Genomic DNA, 23,421 nt, shown 5'->3' with positions numbered 1-23,421 from the left:
GGGACCAACTGAGTATCGGAAAAGAGCCAAGAGACAGTGAAGGGCCTGTGGGGTGGCAGGGAGTAGCGTCTCCTTGGCTAGGACCAGCGGCCACTCCCTCCACCCAGACACCCTAAAGGAGTCAGTGCGCCGTGGGGCTCCCCCTATCTACCCCTTCCTCTCTGTCCCATCACATTTCTCACTGAAACACATCGGTGACTGGAGCGGGACATCAGCCACGTGGTGCTCACTCTCAGCAGGGGGTGCCAGGCCATCTCCGGGACAGGGAGTCTGGAATCTGTCATTCCTGTGCCCCACCTGCGCCTGTCCTGAGGCCCCTGTGACAGGTCAGGACTGTCTCCTCAATGAATGAGTTCCTTCCCCTGGAGTCCTCTCCCTCCTCACCTCACGTGTGCTGCCGTGGCCCTGTGCCTCCAGCACCCGAGGCCACCGGGGAGAGCGCCGCACAGCTGCCATGTACCCGCTGGGCTCAGCCCTTGGCCTCTCACCAACCGCTCCTCTCCTCCCAGGAAGTTGAAGCCTGGCAGCACCTGAGGGCTCAGCCAAGGCTGCTAGGGCTGAAAGGAAGAGCCTGCTGTGTCCACTGTGGGGTCTGGCCCAGGGGCTCTGCAGAGACTCCAAAAAACCTGGAAAGACAGAGTCTACGTGTCAGTCATTTAGTATTCACCCAAATATGCTTCCTGGGGGTATCAAGGGGTGGATTACTGTGCTGGATACTATGGAAGAGAAAAGATCTGGATACCTACCTCCAAGTATCAGTGTACAATAGAATCAGGGGAAAACTAATGAGATTTAGTATGAAATGAATGAGGGTTTGAATTCTTTCCAATGGTCTAGCTAGAACCTGGGGAAGTCACTTCAGCAGAATTTCTTCATATTAAAACTGAGGATGAACACCTGTCTCCTTGGGTTGCTAGAGTTAAATGAGACAATGTTTCCAAAGCACCCACACCTACTTAAGACCTGGAACACATTCCACTGATATTAAATATTGCTATAATTATAAGGTACAAGACTTATTTTATTAGGTACTTCATTTAATTTGCACACTCATTCTGTGAACTAGGTATTACTATTATTATTACTCCCATTTACCATTAGAGAGTTGTTCATAAATATTAAGAAATATGCCCTAATCAGATAGATAAATCAAAATGAAATTCTTTAAAATTTTCAAGTACCCCAAAAAGGGCTGGAAAAAGGAAAAGAGAAATAAACAGAAGACAAAAACAAAGAAAATTACCAAGGAAAGACAGGGACATTACATAATGATAAATGGGTCAATTCACCAAGAAGACATAGTCGGGCCACCCTGGTGGCACAGGGGTTAAAGTCTCAGCACTATCAAGCTATCAGCAGCCACAGTGGCCTGAGTTTCATCCCTGGCCAGGGAGCAACCCACATGGCGCAGCAGACCTCTCCTGTCTCACCCGCTGCTCCCCTCAGCAGTGTATTTCAGTAGATCTGCCTGTTCTGTTCCTACTCTGTCTCTGGGGAATCCTCTCAGGCCCCCCACACCTCTGGCCTACACCCCAGTGCTTCTATGCAAAAGTAAACAAATAAAATCTTTAAAAAAGAAGACAGTAATCCTAAATGAGTATGTACCATGCAATTGAATTACAAAATATGTGAAGAAAAATCTGACAGAATTGAAAGGAGAAATGGATAAATTCACAAGTGTAGTTGGAGACTTCAAAACCTCTCCTTTAACAATTGCTAAAATAACCAGACATAAAATCAGCAAGGTTATAAAATAACTCAAGAACACCATCAATCAACAGGATCTGATCGACATTTATAGAACCCTAAACCCAATAATAGCAGGATACACATTCTTTTCAAGCACCCACATGATATATAACTTAAAGACATATAGATCATATCCCAAACCTTAACAAATGTAAAAGACTTAAAGTAATACAGAATATATTCTCTGACCACCACAGAATCAAACTAGCAATCAATAACAAAAAGATAACAGGAAAATCTCCAAACACTTGGAAACTAAACAACATATTGGCACATAATCCAAGGGTCAAAAATGAAATCTCAGGGAAAAGTTTTAAAAATACAATGAACTAAGTGAAAATGAAATACAATGAAATACAAAATGAAATCAAAATTTTTGGGATAGCAATTTTGGGAAAAGCAGTCTTGTGCATGGAGTCTTTTAATCCCCACTTGGCTACATAAAAGTGGACCATGGGTCTGGAGCATTTGTCAAGAGATAAAAGGCCCACACAGCCCATGTTGGGCTTGTCTTATGTGAGAATCTTTCCCTATTCGGTTTAAGTGTAGATGTCCACGGCCCTCAGATATGACCCCAGCTTTCAGTATTTCACATTCCATGAGGGAGTAGTCAGGGCCCTTCTTCTGCAACATGAGAGGGGTGTGAATAGCATCTTATTTTAGTTTAATCTCTATTCCCTTGCCGACCAATGACACTGAGCATCTTGTCACTGCAGCTTCATTGGTGGGAAATCTAGACCATGTAATGAAGCAGTTTTGCAGAGTACTTTTGGACTCAGGATCGTGCCATTTAAAAGCAAAGAGTAGGGCCTCCCCCGGTGGCGCAGGCGGTTGAGCACCGCGCTGTGAGGCTGTCCCCAGCCTCTGCAGCACGGGTTCGATTTGGGCCAGCCGGCAAGGGTCCCACGTGGCGAGCAGACCTCTCCTGTCTTGCCCGCTGCTCCCCTCAGCAGTGTATTTCATCAGTCTGACTGTTCTGCTCCCCGCTCTGTCTCTGGTGAATCCACTCACCCTCCTGCGCCTCTGGCCTGTACCCCGGTTCTTGTATAAATAAATAAATCTTTTAAAAATAATAAAAGCAAAGAGTAGCTGATCCTGGGCATCTACTGGGATGTAGAAAAAGGCATCCTTCAAAATCTGTGCTAATGAGCAGTCAAAGAAAATGAAATAAAAGGCATACAAATTGAAAAATGTCCCCATTTACAAGTGACATGATAGTCTATATAGAAAACCCCAAGGAACCTACCAAAAAAAGCTGTATTTTTATATACTAGCAATGAATATGAGGAAACAAAATAAGAATACAAAACTTCACAAAAGTCAAGAAATTGGAATGTTGGGGCCTCCCTGGTGGCGCAAGGGGTAAAGCACCGCACTATGAAGCAATCCGCAGCCTCTGCAGCACGAGTTCGATCCCTGGCCGGGCAGGGAGCAACCCACGTGGCGAAACAGACCTCTCCTGTCTTGCCCGCTGCTCCCCTCAGCAGTGTATTTCAGTCAATCCACCGGTTCTGCTCCCCACTCTGTCTCTGGTGAATCCTCTTACCCCCCGCATCTCTGGCCTGTACCCCAGCTCTTGTATGCACAAATAAATAAATCTTTTTAAAAAAAAAATAGAAAATGGGCACAATTCATGAAGAGACATGTCACCAAAGAGGGTGGATGGGAGCAAGTAAGCGCCTGAGAGTCTGTTCAACATCCATAGACAAGCATATTCTAAAATTTCTATGGAAAGGCACGGCCCCTAGAATTGGTAAATAAATATTGACAAAGAAGAATAAAGTGGGAGAATCACTCCCACCCACATTCAAGTTTATTGCATAGGCACAGGAAGCTGAGATTGTGGCTTTGGTGGAGGGATAGACACGCAGATCAATGGAACAGAACAGAGGATCCAGAAATAGCTCACATAAATATGGTCAACTGATTTTTGACTAAGGGACAAAACAATTCAATGGGGCCATAACAATTGTACATCCATAGGTTAAAAGAACCTCAGCTGAAATCTCAGTCCTTACACAACAATTACCTCATAATGGATCACAGACAAATGTAAAATGCAAAACCTATAAAGTTTTTAGAAAACAAAAACAGAAACTCTTCACGATCTAGGGCTAGAAATAAATAAGTGATTTTGCCCCCAGTCCCTGGCACAGATCTAAAGTCCCTGGGATTTGCTGAGTGATAGCAGAATCCTTTGTTAGTCTGCTGTTCTTAATAAGCCCCTTTCAATCATACCTGAGTTTATGCTGATAAGGCAACTCTAGGTGGGCTCCCACATAACTTCAGGGTGGAGGCTGGATGCCAATGGAACCAATCATGTGATTGGAGGGTAGGATTAGAGGGCTGGAACTTTCAGACCCAATCCCCACTTGCCTCCTGGGAAAGGGAAGGGGCTGAAAATTGAATCCAATCACCAATGGTCATTGATTTAATCAATTGTGTTTACATAATGGAGCTTCCCTAAAAACCTCCATATAAACCCTCCACAGAAATTCCTAGCTTTTGGGCCTCCCTGGTGGCGCAAGGGGTTAAGATGCAACTATGAAGCTGACCGCAGCCACTGCAGCACGAGTTTGATCCCCAGCCAGGGAGCTACCCACATGGCACAGCAGACCTCTCCTGCCTCCCCTCAGCGGTATATTTCTGTCAATCCGCCTGTTCTGACCCCACTCTGTCTCTGGTGAATTCTCTCAGCGCCCCCCCCCCCCACACACACACCTCTGGCCTATAACCCAGTTCTTGTATGCATAAATAAATAAATCTTTAAAAAAAAAACAAAACGAACAAAAATCCACAAAAAATTCCTAGCTTTTGAGGGGAAAAGAGGCTTATTTACAAGGGGAGTTAGAAGAGGGAGAAGCAAGAGAGAAGGTGGGGAGAGAGAAGGAAGAAGGGAGGGAGAGAGAAACAGATTGGCCAACAAGTGGCTAGATGCCTTCTGTCCTACCAGCACTGCCAGAGTGCAAACTGGGGCTGAAAAGCAAGAGGACTGCACCAGCCATCGGGGTCACGCAAAGGCTACAACAGAAAATCTTCCTACAACCTCTGAAATGCCAACTTGAAGATACAAACCTCCAACATAGCTCTTTACAAATGGAAGAATGTCCAATCCACCTCCTTGGCTGTGACCTCTTACATAAACTTAATGAATAGATTATTTTCTTACCCCAAGATCAGAGGCTGCACCTACAAGTAGTCCCAGAACATGTCCTGAAATTCCAGATGAGACTCACTCGGATGCTCCACCAAAAGGCAAAGTGCCCCCCCAGAAACCTTTAAGAGCAGTGAAGTGGTTTGGGCTGATGGAACCCTGGGACATGCCAAAAATACAGATCCTGTATGAGTAGAATTGCTGGAAGGGAGCAGACTCCCAAGGGGAAAGCAACATCCTTTGATTAGGGAGGAGTTGAAGGGAATTTAGCCAGCATTGCAAGTTTCTTCAATCCTCCTCATCTGGCCTTCCTGGAAGTGGGCTACATTTAAGTCCCCTTTGAAATGGTTTTGGAAGACCATTCCAAGCTTCAATTTTGGGCACTGCACCAGACATAGAACAAGAATGTAGGATCAAACCATCCATAAAACCTATCCAAGACATTTTATTATAGCTGTAACTCGTAACTTTGCTCTCTTTAGGACTCCTATGCCTCTAGATGAACCTTTGTATCCTTTCACATCTCGTGAGTGGGTCTTACTTGAGACCTGGAAGAGTGGAGATGACCAAGCCCAACTGTCAGAGAGGTGGTCTGGTCCTGATGATGTTTTGCTAACCACTCACACTTCTTTAAAATTTGCAGGCATAAAACCCTGGGTACATCATTCCAGAGTGAAGAAAGTCCTGGAAGGCAATGACCAGAGATCAAAACCCATTGGCTTGTGAACCTGTGGAAGACTTGAGATATTGTTTAAAAGAAAGACAAAAGCTTAAATGTTTTTTCTTTCAACTTCTGTTCCAGGCTACCTCAGGATTTGTTTCCTAATGAAAACTGGAAACCCTGAGATGATGAGCAAGGCCATGAGCCTCCCTTGATTATCGCGCTCACTAGACTTTGTCTCTCCTTCCAAAATCTGTCCGTCATCCAAAGCAACCTGCCATCATAAGACTAAATTCTTCAGCAGAAGAGCTGAGAAGATTAAGGATGTGTGTTGGGGGTGTATGTGGGGGGTGTGTCCTGATAGTTTACAGTCCATGGAGGAAGGCTCATTAAATACTAACAAGTGAGAAAAAAAAATCCCTAAATAATGAGGTTTGGAGAACACCCAGCTTGAACACAGACCTGGGGGGAGAGAGGTGTTGCCAGAGAGGGCACGAAGCCCTGGCCCCTTGAGCATCCTCTGCACTATGCTTCTCTTCCGCTTGGCTGTTCCTGAGCTGTAGTCCTTATGATAAACTGATAAAAGTAAGAAAAACTTTTTCTGAGTTCTGTGAGCCATTCTAGCAAATGATTGAACCCGAGGAGGAGGTCATGGGAACCTCCAATTTATAACCAGTAAATTAGAAGTATGGATTGCCTGGGACTTGCAAGGCACATGAAATGGGGGAAGTCTATGGGACTGATCCTTTTAACTCATAGAATTGGAGGCTAATTTCAGGTTAAAATTGAATTGAGTTGCTGGATACTCAGTTGGTGTCAGAAAATTGTGAATCACAAAGCTTTTACACTGCACACCAAAAACATAACCCATAAAAGGAAAAAATGATAAAATGAAAGTTGCCCCAAATTTTTAAACATTTTCTATGAAAAAGACCAGAAGGGCCTCCCTGGTGGCGCAGGCGGTTGAGCACATCGCTGTGAAGCTATCAGCAGCCTCTACAGTGCCGGTTCGATCCTCGCCGGCCTTGGAGCACCCCACATGGAGAGCAGACCTCTCCTGTCTCGCCCACTGCTCCCCTCAGCAGTGTGTTCCATCAGTCTGCCTGTTCTGTTCCCCGCTCTGTCTCTGGTGAATCCTCTCACCCTTCCACGCATCTGGCCTGTACCCTGGCTCTTGTATAAATAAAATAAATCTTAAAAAAAAGAAAAAGACCAGAAGATGCAAAGGAAATAGAAGATAAAAGACAAGCTACTGACTGGGGGGAATATTTGCAAATAATATTTCTGATCAAAGACTGGTATCCCATACTCTCAAAACCTGACAACCCAAATGATTCAATTAGAAAAAAAGACAAAATACACTAACAGATATTTCACTGAAGAGGATATATAGATAGCAAATAAATACATGAAGATGTGCTCCATATTATTAATCATCAGGGAAATATAAATGAAAACCACAATGAGATATCATTACATAGCTATTGGAACGACAAAAATAAAAAGAGTTATGAACACAAAATGCTGGTGAGGATGCAGGAAAAGTGAATCTCTTCTATGGGCTGGTGGGAAAAATATAGCAGTTCTGGGAAACAGATTGGTAGTTCCTCATAAAATTAAGCAAGCAATTAACATATGACCCAGAGATAAGAAAGCTTGTACTAGAGCATTTATCACAGAGAGTTAAGAAAGCTTACATTCACACAAACACTGGTACGTGAATGTTCACAGCAGATTGACATGTCATAGCCAAAACCTGGAATCAGCCCAAATGCCCTTCAAGTTCCTAGTTAAGCAGTGGCCTATCCATACCATGGAATACTACTCAGCACTAAAAAGAAATAAAGCATTGCTTCTTGCAACAACTTGGATGTTTTTCAAGAAAATTATGTCCAGAGAGAAAAAAGTCAACTCCCAAATTTATGTACTGTATGATTCCACTTATAAAACAGTTTTGTTATATAAAAATTTAGGAATGGAGGGAAGATTAGGGTTTCAGAGGGTTAGTGGGAGCAGGAGGTAAATGGGTATATTTATAAAAGGACAACACCAGGGACCCTTGTGATATTGGAACTGTTCAGTATTTTGACTGTGGTGGTAGATACACCTACCAATGTAGGTGATAAAGTTGTATAAAACTTAATACACACACACACGCATGAGTACAAGCAAAACGGAGGAAGTCTGAATATCTGAATATCCATAAGATGGATAATTGGATCAAGGTAAAAATTCTGGTTTGCATATTATACTTTAATTTTGTAAAATGTTACAAAATCAAAGGGATCACTTCATGTTGTTTTTCACAAAAGCATGTGGATCTACAATTATCCCAACATGTATTTCAACTTAAAAAATAAAAAAGATGTTCAATGGCACCAGCTATTAGGGGAATGCAAATTAAGGCAATGATGAGATAACAACAACACACTTATCAGAACAGCTAAAAATAAAGCAAAAAACAGGGACAATACCAAATGCTGGAGAAAGTGCAGAGAAACTGGGTCTCTCATACAATGCCAGTGGGAATGTAAAGTGATGCAGCCACTCTGGAAAATAGATTGGCAATTTCACTAAAAACTAAACAAATGCTGGGCCTCCCTAGGGGCGCAGGCGGTTGAGCACAGCGCTGTGAAGCTGTCTGCAGCCTCTACAGCTTGGGTTCGATCTCCGCCAGCCATGGAGATACTCACATGGCACAGCAGAACTCTCCTGTCTCACCCGCTGCTCCCCTCAGCAGTGCATTTCAGTCAGTCTGCCTGTTCTGTTCCCCACTCTGTCTCTGGTGAATCCTCTCACCCTCCCACACATCTGGCCTGTACCCCGGTTCTTGTATGCATAAATAAATAAATCTTAAAAAACTAAACAAATGCTTACCACATGACTTGGCAATTGCATTTCTGGGCATTCAGTTCAGAGAAATGAAATTTTATAGGTACCCCCAAACCTGTAAAAGATTGTTCATAGCAGCTTTATTTGTAATAGCCCAAACTGGAAACAACCAAAATGACCCTCAATAGCTAAATAGTTAAATAGTGGTACACCTATAATATCGAATACTATTCAGCAATAAAAATAAACAAGCGATTGCTATGCATATCAGTGTAGAAGATTCTCAAGGACATTATGCTAAGTCATAAGCTTGGATGGTTTTCAAGCATATTATGCTGAGTGAAAAACAACCTGAAAAGGTCACATATTGTATGTCTCCATTTATATAACATTCATTCTCAAAATGATAAAATTATAGAGGTGGTAAACATTATTGGTTGCCAGAAGTTAGGAATGATGGTGGGCATAAGACTATAAAATGGGTAGTAATTCTGTATTTTGATTATGATGGTCATTACACAAATCTACAGATATGAAAAAATGATAATTATGCACACAGTGTACCATTCTAAATTTTTATATTGTGTTATCATTTTATAAACTGTAACCATTGAGGGAAAATGGGGGAAAGGCACATAGGATCTCTCTGTACTATGTTTGCAATTGCCTGTCATTTATATTTGCAACTTATTATGAATCTATAGAAATTTCAAAGTAAAAAGTTTTTAAAAATCATAATTATGCTGAGCGATTTTATTACACATCTTCTATAATTGGTCAACAAAGAGGATTTAAAAAATATAACCAATAAACTAAATTTAAGACATAATACTTTATTATGTCCAAAGAATACACTCTTCTTTTAGTCCCACAGCATTGTTAAATTTTTTTCTTAATTGTGCAATTTGAACTCAAAGGAAAATATACTGATTTTTTTATTTTTTTATTTTTTTTAAAGATTATTTATTTATACAAGTACTGGGTACAGTCAGAAGCACGGGAGGGTGAGAGAATTCACCAGAGCCAGAGCGGAGAGCAGAACAGGCAGAGTGACGAAATACACTGCTGAGGGGAGCGGAGCAGTGGGCGGCAGGAGAGGTCTGCGCGCCAAGTGGGACCCCCGCGCCCGGTGGGCGGGGATCAAACCGGCTCTGCAGAGGCTGCAGGCAGCTTTGCAACCCAGCGCTCAACCGCTGCGCCACCGGGGAGGCCCCATACTGATTTTTTTAAATGAAAGTTTTGGTAGGTTACACGAACTACAATCCTGTAAAAGCAGAAATAAAGATTCAAAATTGCAAAGAAATCAGATCTTAAATGTTTTCACCACACAAAAAAGAGATGATAATTATGCGATGTGATAGAGGTGATAACTTACACTATGGTGACAATCATATTGCAATATATAAATGTAGCAAATAAATACTTTGCAGATATTAAATTACACAATGTTATTTGTCAATTTTATCTCAATTTAAAAGGGAAATATAGATTAAAAAGATAACCAAACCATCAAAACCAGTTTGCAATAATGAAATAATTCCCTAAGTACAGTGGGGTGACCAGTGGCTGGAAGGAAGGGGATATGGGGAGGAATTGGTCAAAGGGTTACAAATTTACAGATATAAATAAGTTCCAGTGATCTATTGTACAACATGGTGATTATAGCTATAATATTGTGTTAAACACTTATACTTACATATAAATTACTAAGTGAGTGGATCTTAAATGTTCTTACCACAAAAATGAAGTGGTAATTATGTGACATAATGGAGGTGTTAGCTAGTGCTAGGTAGTAATGGTTTTTCTTTTTCCTTTTCTTATCTTTTTTTTTTTTGTGTGTGTGTGTGTGTATGTGTGTTCACAGTTCGAAAAGGTAATTGTTTTTCAATGCAGAACTGTATCATATCAACACCATTTTGCAGTGCACATGTATGTGAGGTCAACATGTTATACACCTTAAACTTACACAATTGATAGTTAATTATATCTCAGTAAGGCTGGAGGAAAAAGAAATATTTCCTAAATGTGCCAGGATTAAAGATGGAAATTAATAATAAGATTATAGACTTCATACCAAGTTTTCAGACATAGGTAAAGGTATATTTAAATATTTTAGCTTAAAATGTTTTTAATATTTAAAAAGAAAAGCCAGAGATGAACTAAGAGTTAACCCTAAGAAATTAGAAAAAAGAAAAAAAAATTCATGAGAAACCTGATAATGGTAAAGGAGGAAGAAGAAAACACACACACATTACCCATATATGTGCACAATTTTAGAAATGAAAAGGATCTATTACCACATTTATGGAAGACATCAAAAACGTCAAACATTATAAGAGGCTCTATGAAAATATAAAATCCTCAGCAAACTACCAAAATTAATAACCTCAAAAGTAGAAATCTGGAAAAAATAGTAAATCAGAAAAAAAATAATTTAAAATTACATTTTTAAAAGGCACTGGTTCTGGGGGTCCCTGGTGGCACAGGGGTTAAATTTTCGGCACTAACAAGCTATCATCAGCCACTGTGGCAGGAGTTCAATACCTCTACTGTCTCGCCCACTGCTACCCTCAGCAGTGTATTTCAGTAGATCAGCCTGTTCTGCTCCCTGCTCTGTCTCTGGTGAATCCTTTTACCCCGCCTCCTACCCCCTGCACCCCTGGCCTAGATCCCAGTTCTCGTATGCATAAATAAAAATAAATCTTTAAAAAGGCACAGCTTCTAAATGTATTTATTCATAAACTGATTTCTATGCCATTTCAACATACAGGAAGATAGAACTCTCCTGAATTCCTTTAAAAAATAGTATAACCTTAGTACCAACGCATATTATAGTACAAAAACAAGAAAGCTAAAACAGTTTTCTCACAGTGACAAAAAATTTAAACTAACTGTTACCAACCCATATCCAAGCATGTCTCATAAGAAAAATTCCCCTTGGCCAAATATTATTATTATTCTAGCAAGGCAAAAATGGCTCTACATTACATAGTAATATAATTCATTACAATAAACAATTAAAGAGACTAACACCATAAGGCTATTAACATTAAACAGCATCTGACACAGTCCAGGAGCCCTTCCTAATAAAAATAAAAATTAAAAATATGAACATAAAAATCTATTTAAATATTACAATGACTACCAAAAAAAAATCCTGAGAAAACATTATGCTAAAAAGTGCCCAGATCAGAATACTTAATATTAGTAAGATGGCAATAGTCCCTAAATGGTATACAGGCTCAATATGATCCCTCTCAAAATCCCAGCTGTGAGTGAGACCACCCGGAATTTTTCTTTTTCTTTCTGGCTTATTTCGCTGAGCATGATCCCGGGCCAAGAAAAAGACTAATTGCAATAAAGTAAAAATCAAAATCAACAAGCAACTATAGACCAGAGACACACAACAGTAGGGAGCAGGGGGAGGAGAAGAAGGATTGGGGTCAGAATAAGGGGGGTGGGAATTGTATGGGGAATATAACCAAAAAGAAAATGCACACATTATGCAAAAATGAAAAATGATGTAATAATTATATAAAATAAAATAATTTATAAACAAATAAAAAATAAAATATGAGAACCCATAAAAAAAATCCCAACTGGCATCTTTGCAGAGGGCTTCTGATCCTAAAATTCATGTGGAAAGACAAGGGACCCTCAATAACCAAAACGTTGTATAAGCACATAATTGGAAGATACATATTTCCCACTTTAAAACTTACTACAAAGCTACAGAAATCAATAGTGTGATACTGGCATATGAGTAGATGTATTGACAAATGAAATAAAATTGAGCACTCAGAAATAAATCCTTATATTTATGGTCAATTGATTTTAGATAAGGGTTCCAATACAATTCAATGGGAAAAGTCTGACTTCAAAACCACAGACAACAAGAGAAAAAATAAATTGGGCTTCATCAAAATTAAAAATGCTTTTGCAACAAGGTCATCACCAAGAAAGTTAAAAGACAGCTCAAAAATGGGAGAAAATATATGCAAATCACATATCTGACAAGGGGCTTGCATCTAGTATATATAAAGAAATTTTACAACTCAATAATGCAAAAATTAATAACTCACTTTAAAAATAGACAAAGGATTTGAATAGATATTTCTCTAAAGAAGATATATGAATGGCCAATGAGCATTTTGTCTTAGTCCCTTTGCACTGCTATATTGAACTACCTTAGACTGGGTGGCTTAAATAACAAACATTTATTTCTCACAGTTCTGGAGGCTGGGAAATCCAAGATCAAGGGGACAGTGGATTTCATGTCTGGTGAGAATCCATCTTCTTGCTGTGTCCTCTCATGGCAGAAGGGGGAAGGAATTTCTCCTGGGTCTTTTTATTTAGGGCACTAATTCTATTCATGATGGTTTTACCCTCATGGCCTAATATTCCTGAAAAGGGCTTACCCCTCTAATACCATCATATTGGGCATTAAGATTTCAAAATATGAATTAAATAAATATTCAGTACTTTGTGTACATGAAAAGATTCTCAAGATCAGTTGTCATTAGGGAAACAGAAATTAAACCTCAATGAAATATCACTTCACACTCACTAAGATAGAAACAAAAAGACAGACAATAACAAGTGTTAGTGAGAATATGACAAATTAAAAGCTTCACATAGTGGTGTAAGGATATAAAATGGTGCAGCTGTTGGAAAACAGTTTGACAGTTCTTCAAAATGTTAAACATATTAAAGGTCAAAACCACAATGAGATATCACTTCATACCCATGAGAATGGCATATATTAAAAAGATACCCATCAGGCCTCCCTGGTGGCATAGGGCTTAATTCTCAGTGCTATTACCGAATGGCCTGAATTAGCTCCCTGAACCGGGAACTAACTCACATATGGTGCAACAAACCTCTCCTGTCTTGCCTGCTGCTCACATTAGCAGTGTATTTCAGTAGATCTGCTGTTCTGCTCCCCACTCTGACTCTGGTGAATCCCCTCATCTCCCACATCTCTGGTCTGTACTCTAGTTCTTCTATGCATAAATAAATAAATAAATCTTTTAAAAAATCCCCACCAACAAGTGCTGGAGAGGATGCAGAGAAAGAAGAACCATATTACACTGCTGTTGGGAAAATGTAAACTGGAGCAACCATTTTGGAAAGTGATCTGGATTTACCATAAAAAACTAAAAACGGAAATACCACATGACCCAGCAATCTCACTCTTGGGCATCTATCCAAAGAACATGAAATCATCGACTCAAAAAATTCTATGCTCTACAACGTTTATTGCAGAATTATTTACAATAACTAGGACATGGAAAAACCTAAGTGACTACAGAGAAGAGGACTGGTCAAGAAGGTGTGGTATATCTACATAATGTAATACTATAGTCAACCACAAGGAAGGACAAAATGCTGCCATTGATAGCAAAATAGAAGGCGTTTGAGGGCACTGTGTACAGTAATGCAAGTCAGAATGACTAAGACAAATATTGACATTTACACAGCAGATGATTTGACAAAGCAAAATACTTATAAAAAAACTAGTGGACACTAATAAATGAAATGAGGTTTCTGAGGTAAAGAGGAAGGGGACAGAGAAAGGGTCAAACAGGTATGAGGGATGATGATAGGAAAAATGTTAAATATTGAAGTACCAATGATCTAGAAATTCCACGCCCAAGAAAAATGAAAACACATATTCACACAAAACTTCTAACAAATGTTCACAACAGCATTATTTATAATAGCCAAAAAGGTGGAAACAACCCAAATGTTCATCAATGAAATGGATAAATGAAATATGGCATATCCATACAATGGGATATTATTCAGTAATAAATAAGAATATAAAGTACAGTCATGCATTGTTTAACAACATTTTGATCAAAGACAAACTGCACATTGTTGTCCCAATAGGCTGTACTATATGTCCTAGGCATATGTCCTATACCATCTAAGTTTGTGTAATGACACTATGATATTCACACAACCACAAACTCACTTAACAATGTACAGCTCAGAGCATGTCTCTGTCATTAAATGATGTATGACAGCACTAATACTTGGTTTAACATGGATGAAGGGGCTTCCCTGGTGGCACAAGGGGTTAAGTCTCAGCACTATGAAGCAGTCCACAGCCACTGCAGCATGAGTTCAGATCCCTGCCAGGCAGCTAACCCACATGGCACAGCAGACCTCTCCTGTCTCGCCCGCTGCTCCCCTCAGCAGTGTATTTCACTCAAATCTGCCTGTTCTGTTCCCCACTCTGTCTCTAGTGAATCCTCTCACCCCCTGCACCTCTGGCATGTACCCCAGTTCTTATATGCATAAATAAATAAATCTTTAAAAAAAACAAACATGGATGAAGCTTGAAAACATTATCCTAAGTGAAAAAAAAAACTAGTCACAGAAAACCACATATTTTATTGTATGATTCCATTTATATGAAAATTCTAGAATAAGCAAATCTATAGAGACCAAGTAAATTAGTGGTTGCCTGTGACTTGGGCCAAGTAGTGGGCATGAGGAATGAGTACAATGGGTACAGTGTTCCCTTTTGGGGGGGTGATAAAATATTCTAAGGTTAGATTGTGGTCATGATACAATTAGACTGTGATAATATTCACAACTCCATCTAAAATCATTGAACTGTAAGATTTAAATGGGTGAAGTTTATGGTGGGTGAATTATATCAATAAAGCTGTTATGAAAAAAAAAAAAAAAGATCATATGGCTAGTTACTGGCAAAGCAGGGATTCAAATCCAGCATCTGGGAAGTGGAAGGTACTCAATGTCTGTCTGTTGAGTGAATGAATGGATGGATGAATAAACACCTTTCACTTTTAAGTTTAAAAATGCCCAAGTTACTTCCATTAAAATTAGCAACAAAATAGGGATATCAAGTATCACTCAACATTGCTTCAAAATCTCCAGCTAATACAAAGAAGATCAAATAATCAGAACAAATATTTAAAGGAAGAGACATTATCATTTTTAATTGGATGTGATATTTTATATCTAAGAAAATTAAGATACTATAAAAAGCAATGAGAACTCACATCAGCATTTGAGAAGTGTATTAGGTAAGAAATAAAATTACAAAAATTGATAGGTTTTTCTGTAGGAATAGAAAAAAAAATGTGTTATGCTATTTACCAATGAACTTTTTTTTTAAGGTGCTGGATCTGTAACAAGAGACTATAAAATAGTATAACTTTAATGGTGTTTTTAAGAACTAAATAAAATGATTGAAGCATTCATATGGAAGAATGAATGCTAAAAAATATCAAAGCAAACAACAACAAAAAAATAGACCAGAGAGGGGACTAGCACTATTCAATATCAAAATTATTTCTAAGTCAATAAATTTCTGAAAGGGAGTAGATACATATAACACAAGAAATAAAAATAGAGTTCAGCAATAGAACAATATACATTTGGGAATTTATTTGACAAAAGTGACATTTAATTGTGTTAGAAAGGGTTTTTCATTCAATGATTGGTGGAAGCAAATTTTCTGTCCAAATGGAAAACACAAACTTTGATCCCATCTCACACCATACACCAGAATAACTTCCAGTTGGATTTAAATATAACTTTAAAAGTGAGGAGAACTCACTAGACAAGATACTCAAAATTTGTAAAGGAAAAAGACAGATATATCCAGTCAAATGATTATTTTAGTCTAATTATATTTGAAGACAGCACTCAAAAATCAAGGTATAAAGAGAGATAAATGAAAAATATATATAAGAAATGACAAAGGTTAATATTCACAAATTAGTCAGAAAGATAAACCACATGCAGGAAAAAATGATATGAGAAAATTTTAAAATACATTTCAATGGCCAATAACTATGAAAAGATGTCCAACCAGTAGTTTTCAGGAAAATACACATCAAAATAAACTAGTTACCCTTGTGTTTGGCTCTCAGATGGGGGAAAGTTAAAAAGCAATAGCATTTAGTGTGGAAGATGATCTTGGAATGAGCCTTTTTATGTGTAGCAGGTGGGAGTTCCAACTTGACAGAAGTTTTAGAAAATAATTTGGTGGTATGTACTGGATTTTAAAATATCCATCCCTGCACTCAATAATCACTCAGATGAAAGTCTCTGACTATAATTTAGAAATCAATAGCAAAAATTCCAACTTTTGGGAAAATCAAAGTCCCATATCTAAACAACTAAGGGGTGAAGAAACCACAACCGAAATTAGAAAACATTAGCAGTAAACTATAATAGAAACACTATATATCAAAACTTGTCACATGGAGATAAAGTGTTCTCAGAGAAAAAAATCATGAACTTAATGATTGTGATAAAAGAAAATGATTCAATATTGAGATGAACATTCAATTGAGGAATTTAAAAATAAGAACAAAAGAAAAAAAAAAGAAATGATGAAATCAAGGACAGAAGTTAATGGCACAGAAAGCAAAGATACAGGAACAACAAAGTCAAAAGTAGGTTTGAGAACCAAGCCCATCTTGGTCCACCTATCACTGACCCTCTTCAAAAGTAGTATATCTGATTCCACAGACCCTCCTATTACTAGTCCCACATCACTCATCACAATCACTCCACCCACAGATGCCTTGACTACCCATCCATTAAATCCCATCATACACCTCACAGACCCTGCATCACTCACCTCAATGGTCTGCATCATTTCAAAATCTCCACATCACCCATTCATTGACTCTTCAATACATTGACTTCAGAGACCAGCCATTACTCTCCCAAAGACTCCCATCACTCACCCCATTGAACCAACATCATTCTCTTAGACCCCCATCACTTACCCAATTAACCCCAGATACTCCCCCCACTACTTGTCCCACAGACCACACGTCACACCCCAGAGATCCTATAGTCACAATACAGTCCCCACTCCTTACTTCCCTAACCCTTTATCACTCAACCCACAGACCTCCCTCACTTATCTCATACAGCCAATCACTCACCCCACAAACTCATTGTTGTCAACTTCACAGATATTCCCTCGTTCACCCTATAGACCCCACAATCACTGATCCCACAAACTCTCAAATACCTCACAGTTCCCTAATCACTTACCCCACAGGCTTTGTACCATGTATCCCACAGAGCCCCCATCACTTACAGCCGAATTACCCATTCCTTTATCCACTGACCCCACCATTCACTAACTCCTGTCACTTATGCTAGGTGCCTTCTCATAAGTGACTCCAGAGAAGGCTCACCCATCACTCACTCTACACAGTACCATCTTTGGTAATGAAATCCATGGCATAACACTCCCATAATTATGTTAATATTTTACTGTCCCCAAATAGTTTTCTCTGTTAAACTTGGTCCCCAAGCCTTAAGTCTTGAAACTGCCTCTGAGGGACTTTCATGTCTGGACTTCCTATTGCACATGCTCACTGTCGACTTGGAAGTGACCCACCACCCACAATTACACAGGGTGCACTTACGAGGTGTGTGTGTTTCAAATTTTCTATAGTGACTTTGTTAGGCAGCTAACATGGCTGTCCCCTTGGGAGTGTCTCTATGGGAGTCGCCATCTTGGAAGGTGGTCACTGTGCTGCGGAGCCAGCAGACCCTGCCCGATAATCCCCTGCAAGATTTCGCAGTACCTGACCCGGCCAGACCGTGGGCCTGGCACTCTGACCGCGCTCATGCCTGCGCGGCAATCTCGCCGCTCCTGCCGACCCGCTGGCGGGGCGCTTTCCCTTTTCTGCACTAGGGGGGGCCCCACCCTCAGGCCGCACCCGCGGGGAGATGCGGATTCTTAGCGCGTCGTGAGGCCAAGGCCGCCACCCACCCCCCCACTCACCCCCGCCCCATCCAGGCAACAAAGACTCCTCTGAGCTGCAGGCCAGGAAATTGGCCTCGGGCCCCGCCCCCGCCCCGCGCCACCGCCTCGGGGTGCGAATGGCTCCGGTCGGGCGCTGGCAGCTGCGAGGCGGAGCCGGGGCCGCGACGTGCCCACCTGATGGCACCTCTGTCCCCCCGGCGGCTGAGAACATCGCCTGGCTCCACGACTGTCACCGACCCTGGGTAGTTGCCATGGGGGGAATAGTACGTGTCAGATTTAGGCCAGGAAGCGGAAGTCGCCCGCAGCGAGAGTTTTAACCACTCTGGGCGCGGGGAGCAGAGATGATCTAGCTCCGGGGACAGAGTGTCTGTAGAGGAGTAATTGGGAGTCTGTGACAATGGTGGTGGCGATGTCCTTTAGATGAGGTGTTGGGTTCAGTGAACGGGGTCCTTGGGTGATCTCTGAGAAAAAGTTTAGGCAGAGTTCCCCTTTCAGCTGGCAAATGGCAAGTTTACCCAGGCGACCAAGACGTTTGCACAGACACCTCGGGTGAAGGGAACATTTCAAAAGGGCCGCTTTATTAGGGACACACACACACACACACACACCTGCATTTTGACACATGCACACACACACACACACACCCCCCTACCTGCATTTTGCCAGTGCCGAAATTGCACTGATATAGTGTTCTTTGGGGGAGAGGTTCACTCCTTTGTGGAATTGTTATCTGTTGTTAGATTAATTACTTCTAGGGTGTGACTAGGTTGACTTGTAAGGACCCAGATTGTCTGTAATGGCCCTCAATCTCCATCTCCCCACCTCTGGTCTGAGCCTCCACATGCTCTCCAAAGCAGTTGGCAACTAAGGATTTTCATTTCTGTATCTGGTATAACAACTATGTCAATCATTTCTATCCAAACTCCACCTCCATCCCAGATTTTTTACTCTACACCTCTATCATTGGGACGTTTCATCCAATTTTTTACAAAACCAAGTGAGCAACCTTGGTTTCCTTCTATAAGCATGAAAGTAAATTATCTTCTAAAGATCCAAGCTTTGATAATTTTTCTTTTCATTAATGTTGCGTTTCAAGTGCTAATTTGTAAATTTTCCCCCCTTTTAACCATGAATTAGTCAGAAGTTCATTGTCAAGCTTGTAAAAGTTCCCTAAGACTCAAGGGGCAAGTGAATGGATATTTTATTCAGGTTCCAGAGACAGGGACACCAGCCCAGCGCGGTGTCTCTGGGCGCACAGCGGTGGGAGGTTATGTGAGAGGACCTTTACAGGGAAAGGAAATCATGGTGGCTGAGTGCCCTCTGCATGTTGGGGAGGCTTTGGTCCTCGGGTGTGGGAAGGCTGCCTGAAACAGCTGACTGCAATTTGGCCCATCTCAGTCCGGGGCATCCTGTTCTCAGGCTCAAAGAAAGATTTAGAGGGAGGACAAAAATTTTACAGTTCCTGACGCCACTTTTCACTTCCCCAAACAAACATGAAGTTAATCCTGATGTCCGTGATTTCTAACCTAGTTGCATTGTGGCCTGAGATTGTTGTCTGAATGATGCTAAGTCTTTGAAATTTGCCTAAAGACAAAAGAAGAACAAGCTCAGTTTTCATCTTTTGGGTGAAAAAATTGTACTTTCCAAGTGTTGGGCTTAGCAAATTGGTCTATTGGTTCAAGCTTGTTAGTTGGGCTATTTTCCCCCCATTTTCTCAAGATTAAATGATTATTTAAATAGCACCCCACACTATATAAATCAGCATTCTCTCCCATAATTCTGTGCACCTGGGACTACAAAACTGTCACTGTCCTTGTTCCAAATTAACATTCTCAGGTCACAATGTTTTCCCAACAGCGATCTTCCAGAAAAAAACAAGCTATTTCCCACACTTCTATTTCCCTGTTTTTGTAGCATGTACCTGCAACCTATCCAGGAAGTATACAGTGGGCAGTAGGAGGACCTCCACCAGCAAGCCACTTGTTGGCAGCCATATGCTTAGAGACAAGCACAAAGGGATAGGTCAACACACTGGCAAAAAATCCTGTGACACCTTGGGAGGAACTTCACTTCATTCATGGTGGACACCCCAGGGACCAGTGCACAGGTACTGATGATGTAGACTAGAAGAGTTACACAGCCACAAGGAAATGTCACCTGGGAGACGAGGAGTAGGACCCTCAAAAAAAATCATAGGATGCCCTATTCCACGATAGACATAGAGTCACAAAGGCCACATGTAGGGTAAGGAAAGTATCAGGCTTTTCTGCCCTCCTGCCATTAGGATTGATGAGGAATCCCTGCGGTCCTGAATGCATGCCTGATGGCGGGCACCTGGAGTGGGGTGTGGGCATACGTAGATGGGATTCACCTGGGCTAACACTGGGCTTTTAAGGGCGGCGTCACAGGGACACCAGAGGAACAGCAGAGCAGAGAGCAGAACCACGAGAGAATGCCGGAGAGCCCAGATAGAGTGAAGACTTGCTGGGGGCTAGGAGGCCTGCCAGTCTCCCGGCCCCCCTGCCTGCCATGTACCTGGTAATCCCAATAAAAGCCTGAAAAGCCACAGAGGACTCCAGGACTCTCTCCTTTACACTGTCTGCTCTAATCATAGAGCTCCTGCTCCATGTCCTCCTGCCTTTACATTTGGCGTAAGTCGGCAAGATAATCTAAAGCAGACTGGGTAAGGAGAGAGTCCTGGAGTCCTCGGTGGCTCTCCGGCCTTTTCTCATGGCCTTGTTCCCTGCTCCTCTTGTGGTTCTGCTCTTTGCTCTGCTGTTCCTCTGGTGTCCCTGTGACACCGCCCTCATAAGCCCAGTCTCAGCCCAGGTGAATCCCATCTACCTATGCCCACACCCTACTCCAGGTGCCCGCCATCCGGCATGCATTCGGGACCAGAGGGGTCCACCATCAATCCCAATGGCGGGAGGGGAGACAAGCCTGATACCTTTTTACCTCACCCTATAACCATAGACCTCAGAGTGACTATGTGGAAGGGATGTGTGATATGAGGGTAGCAGCAAAGCAAGTTATCATCACTTGTTAGCTTCTTGATAATTTGGTCAAAGGAAGATTGGCTCTTGTAGGGGCAGGACAAGGCACAGTGCAGGTGTTCTAGGATAACATGCAGACCGGGTAAAGGAGGAGTCAGAGTCCTCAGTGGCTTTTTTGCAGGCTTTTTATTTAGATTACCAGGTACACGGCAGGCAGGGGTGCTGGGGGGCCGGGAGGCTGGCAGTCCTCCCGGCCCCCAGCAGGTCTTCACTCTGGGCTCTCCGGCCTTCTCTTGGCTTCTGCTTCTACTGCTACTGCTTCTCTTCTCTGCGTCTCTACTTCTGCTGGCATCCCCGCGACGCCGCCCTTAAAAGCCCAGTCTTGGCCCAGGTGAATCCCATCTACATCTGCCAACACCCCACTCCAGGTGCCCGCCATCGGACATGCATTCGGGACCGCAGGGTTCCGTCATCTATCCTGATGGCGGGAGGGCAGAGAAGCCTGACATTTTCCCTTACCCTACAGCTCTCTCGGCCCCACCGCTGCCACGCCGCTGTCTTGGACAGGAGCTGGGTGTGGCTGTCGTGCAGGCAGGCAGCAGGGCGGGCTCTCTGATGATTCAGGCGACGGGAAAGGAGAGTCCAGGAGCATTCAGTGGCTTTCTCAGGCTTTTAATGATCTTTCTAAGCCACTTGTGGTGAGGCAACCAGGTACAGGGCAGGCAGGGGGTGCCAAGGGCCGTGAGGCCTGCCAGCCGGCGAATCTTCACTCTCCTTCGCACCTCTGGCGTTCTCTCACGGTCTCATCCTCTCTGGTGCCGCCATTATAGCCTCTGTCTCTCAAGTGTGCACACTGCCGCATGTCTACGCCATAGTCCAGGAGCCCGCCATCAGGCATGCGTGCCCTGAGCCCACGCTCCCAAAAACCTCCTGCATTCAAGGCCGCAGGTGATAGCCACAGAAGCTCAGCAAAAGCCTGAGCAATCTTTATTTACCCTACAACAGCCCATCAACCTGGCTAGTGTCACCAAGGTGCTGGGCAGGACCAGCTCTCAGGGATAGTGACATGCGCGCGGAATTCATGGACGACAGGAGCCCCTCACCATCCGCAATGTGAAAGGCCTGGTACACAAGAGTGATGTGCTGAGTCAGGGTAGAGGCTCAAAGGCTGCGCTGAACTTGGTGCTTGGTCCTGGAGAGTGTCTGGATGGACCACCTGGCCCCTTGGCAATGCCCTAACACTGTTAATGAACCATTTATATTGTATATTAAAAAGTAAGGGGGGATAAGACTTCTTTCTGTACATTTCCAGACCCTAACTCCTCAACCTTGTCACACGCCTGGTAACGCTGTAAAATTTTACCAAGCATCATGGTTCCAAGGACTCCTGAACACAGTCTTAGAGTTAAGCCTGTGAACAGTCCACACCTCCCGTCAATGTGTCCAGTGTGCTGAGCATAACAAGAGATACCAAGAAGCTGATTTACTTGCATCCCAAAATACTTCATCCTATTACTGGAGGAAAAGGCACAACCCCTATCTGGATGAGTACCTGTGCATATACAGTGTGTGGATCAGGATCGTGAGACCAGGCCCAGGAGCACCTGCCATGTCCACTGTGATAGTGTAACAGTGTAATCCCATGTGTATGTCAGTGAGACCATCACCACAGTCAAGATAGTGGACATAAACTGTGCCCCCCAAAATTTCTTCCTGCCTCCCTGGTAATCCTTCTCTTCTGCTCCTACTGTCCTTGCAACCCCCCAGGCAACCACTGATATGATTTCGGTCACCATAGAGCAATTTGCATTTTCCAAAATTTTATTGACCATATTTATGTAACTTTTCGTGCCACAATATTATTTCCTTATTTATTTGTTTATTTTAAAAGATTTTATTTATTTATTTTTGCACAGAAGAATGGGGTGTAGGCCAGAGGTGCGGGGGGTGAGAGGATTCACCAGAGACAGAGTGGGGAGCAGAACAGGCAGACGTACTGAAATACACTGCTGAGGGGAGCAGCAGGCTTGGGTCAAGCAGAATTCAAAGATCTTTTAGGAACAGAAAAACCTAACTAGAGTTTGATTAATAAGCAGTTTGTTCTGATTTATTTGGCACTTATGATGCAAAGAACGGGAATTTGGAGAGTCTGTGTCTGGCCTTGTCATAGGTAAACCAGGTCAGGGCGGGGGGCATCCATGAGTCTTATCTAATTCATATACAGATGGGGGTGGGGGGTGTCGGTTTTTGTAGTAAG

The 23,421-nt window shown here is 42.1% G+C and overlaps 1 protein-coding gene and 1 pseudogene across 2 annotated transcripts in view; both read right to left on the bottom strand.

Annotated features, from left to right (window-relative positions):
* Positions 1 to 18,475, bottom strand: part of ZNF41 (zinc finger protein 41) — a 55,640-nt gene extending 37,165 nt beyond the window's left edge. Inside the window, exons 1-2 of one of the 2 annotated variants that reach the window (XM_037512451.2) lie at positions 18,346 to 18,475; positions 385 to 626 (exon numbers count right to left, since the gene is read on the bottom strand). In XM_037512451.2, coding sequence (XP_037368348.1) covers positions 385 to 626; positions 18,346 to 18,382 — 279 coding nt within the window. In that variant the 5' untranslated portion in view covers positions 18,383 to 18,475. Of the gene's footprint in view, positions 1 to 384; positions 627 to 18,345 lie in introns of those variants that run through there. The other variant, XM_054695755.1, reaches the window with a different exon arrangement.
* A 1,454-nt stretch (positions 18,476 to 19,929) lies between these two features.
* LOC119245683 (mitochondrial carrier homolog 2-like) lies at positions 19,930 to 22,775 on the bottom strand (annotated as a pseudogene).
* Between the last annotated feature and the right edge of the window lie 646 nt (positions 22,776 to 23,421).

This window comes from Talpa occidentalis, unplaced genomic scaffold (genome assembly GCF_014898055.3).
Source record: "Talpa occidentalis isolate TD23 unplaced genomic scaffold, MPIMG_talOcc4v2.1 talOcc4.15, whole genome shotgun sequence".
Classification (NCBI taxonomy): domain Eukaryota; kingdom Metazoa; phylum Chordata; class Mammalia; order Eulipotyphla; family Talpidae; genus Talpa; species Talpa occidentalis.
This window is presented reverse-complemented; position numbering and strand designations above follow the sequence as displayed.